The following is a 2,707-nucleotide window of genomic DNA, read 5'->3' on the forward strand; positions in this document are numbered from 1 at the left end:
CAAGTGAGCCCTGAAACCAGAGCTTGCAGGAGACTTTGGAGGTGGTGACATCCCAGGCTGGCCTCTGTCTGTGGCTGGAGCCAGGCTCATCGCTGGCTGCAGATGCTGTTATGGGGAATGTGGAAACCAAACTCCCTGTTTAGTAGGATTTTGCTTTCACATCCTTATTAGCAGAGTGGTTATCCAAAATACCTGTGATTTTGCTCTGATCTCTCCATTGTTGTGTTGGGGATGGGACCAGCGCTCTGAGGGGGACCCTTTCCAACCTCACCTTCCCTCCTGTTGTTCCCACTTCCCATAACTCTGTTGTTTTCTCGTTGCAGTTACAGACAAGTTCACAGAGAGCATGTACGTCCTGGCCAACGAGCCCTCCGTGGCACTGTACCGGCTGCAGGAGCATGTGAGGAGATCCCTTCCCGAGCTCGCACAGCACAAGGTGAGTTGTGCTTCACTTCTGACTCCAGAGCTGTGACACGATCAGGCACAAACTGTTTTCCTGACTTGGCTCATCATCCCTATTTCACCTCCTTTGGGAGGAGCAGGAAGGAGGGAGGAAATCAACCATCGGGGTGTGGGGTGCTGCAGGACCCCGGCTCAGTCTGAACTGGAGGGGATGAGGGGAAGTTGTAAATTTATCTGTGGACCTGAGGAAAAAAAAACTCTGAGAGTCCAACCACGAGCACATGCTCACATGATTGGATTTGTGTGTGGAGACAATGAAAAATGAGTAGCCTGTCTTGTACAGGGAGAAGGGAGATGTTAAATCTTATTACCCCCACCTATGCAGTGAGATTTTTATTTCCTACATAAAATAAGGGGGAGAATGAGAGGAGGGAAGGGGGACTGTGAAGAAACAAGTGGGAAGAGCTCACATGAGGCAAAACAGGATAATGAATCGCATCTTGCAGCTGTGTTCCTACTTTCCTCCAGAGCACGGAGCACAGACACTTTTAATGCCAGCCTTGTTGTCCTTCTCCCTCTTCTACCAGTCATGATTCATTAGGAGTGATGTCTCATGAATAGATTACTGCTTCATGTCTATGCTAATGCACTGTCAGGCCCCATTTTTCACCTTTGCTTTACAGCCCTGCTTTCCAAATTAACCTGGATGGTGACACTTTATTATTCAATTATTTATTAACGTTCTATATACGTGTCTGTGCGCGACGGTCGGCGTGTAGAGATGTGTGTGTACGGAGAGCACACGCTGCTGCGATTGCATCACCGGCACGCAGGAGACAGCTTCGTGATCTTATTCCTGAGCTGTCACTCTCTTTCATTTAATCAAGATAGTCCCAAGTTCAGGCAATGTGTCCTGAACAGAAGGAAATTGAGCAAATTGTATGACAAGTCATGCAGAGGGAAGAGATCAGTTTCCATCACTGAAGGAGGATGAGGGCGAGGGGCAGCGCTAATGGAAGTGACAGCAAGGGAAGGCGCCGGACACGGAGCAGGTTGGTAGGCAGCGGGGTTTATACTGGGCAAGATCTCTGAAAACCTTTTGATTCTCTCATTTTCCCTGCTCTGTGTGCTCATTGCAGTTATCCACAGTGTTCTGCGACCTCTCTGGCTCGTCTAAATTAATTTCCTAGCTGCAAAATTCTCTTTTGTAGCCAAAATTGCTGCTGTTTTCCACTTTCTTCCTGTGAGAAAGGAGGTCGTGCCATCCTGTGGATGCCAGCAGTGAACACAAGGACTCAGCGTCCCCTCGTGTGACTGCAGCCATCACAAGCACCAGATACTTTTGGTCTTTGATGCCTTCGAGTTCAGCCTTGCAGCCTCCCTCTTCCCCTGGCCACTAGCCCCAGCTGGGGCAGCAGTGGCCTTTGTAGATGAGGAAGAGCTCACTGTGCTCCCTGCATGGTGCACGTCAGGACAAAGCTGCCCCAGTGCCACCCCAGTACCTCTTTGCCTGTCTGGTGGTAGAAAATATTTCCTGATGCTTGCTCAGAGGTGCTGCTGTTTATGTTCCATTTCTTTTTGCCCGCTGCATGGGCACTTCCAGGTTCTTCACTGATTTCCTGGCTGTGTTTAATGGTTCACTGTTGTGACCAGAGCTGAATAAAAATGGGAAGTTATTTGTGGCAGCTGGAACAACAGCAGATCCAAAGCTGCTGTTAGTGACTTCTCCTCCAGCCTTGTCAGCTCACAAGATCATTTATTTATTTTTTTTAAGGCTGCAACATCATGTTTGGGAGCATCCTCTCCTCCCTGCTGGTAACCAGTCCCTGCTAGGAACTGGGAGGGTTAAATGTAACTCAAGTTAGGCCAGTATCCTGACTGCTGCCACGCTGGGCTTGTGGCTGGGTTCTCTCCATTGTCCTTGGTTCCTGTCCTGGTTTATCAAGTGAAACCACCACAATCCCACTCTCCTTTCATCCCAGTTTCAGGTGTTACTGTTTGCAGTAAACAGGCTGAGCCCAGGCAGCCAAACCCCAGGAGAGAGGGATGTGCTCAGGGCCCTGACAGGGCCATCATCACAGCAGAGCGTTCAGTTAGATGGGGATGGATATTTTGGGTTGCTCTGCCAGAGCCCATTGGCTTTGTGGCTAGACACTGGAACAGGAGGGTGTCAGCAGGGCTGTGCACCGTGAAAACGCTGTCAGGTTTTATCTAGATCAGAACAAAGGTATTAAAAATTGAGGTGGTTTTAATTCTTCAGAGCAGAAAAGAAGAAAAAGGAACGTTCTGTGTGGATCCATTCTCA

General features: G+C 49.1%; 1 protein-coding gene across 1 annotated transcript in view; it reads left to right on the top strand.

The window, feature by feature from the left end:
• Nucleotides 1–322: 322 nt before the first annotated feature.
• Nucleotides 323–2,707, top strand: part of BORCS8 (BLOC-1 related complex subunit 8) — a 6,076-nt gene continuing 3,691 nt past the window's right edge. The window contains exon 1 of the mRNA XM_010165706.1: nucleotides 323–436. Coding sequence (XP_010164008.1) covers nucleotides 347–436 — 90 coding nt within the window. The 5' untranslated portion in view covers nucleotides 323–346. The remainder of the gene's footprint in view (nucleotides 437–2,707) is intronic.

This window comes from Antrostomus carolinensis, unplaced genomic scaffold, assembly GCF_000700745.2.
Source record: "Antrostomus carolinensis isolate BGI_N321 unplaced genomic scaffold, ASM70074v2 scaffold48573, whole genome shotgun sequence".
Lineage (NCBI taxonomy): Eukaryota > Metazoa > Chordata > Aves > Caprimulgiformes > Caprimulgidae > Antrostomus > Antrostomus carolinensis.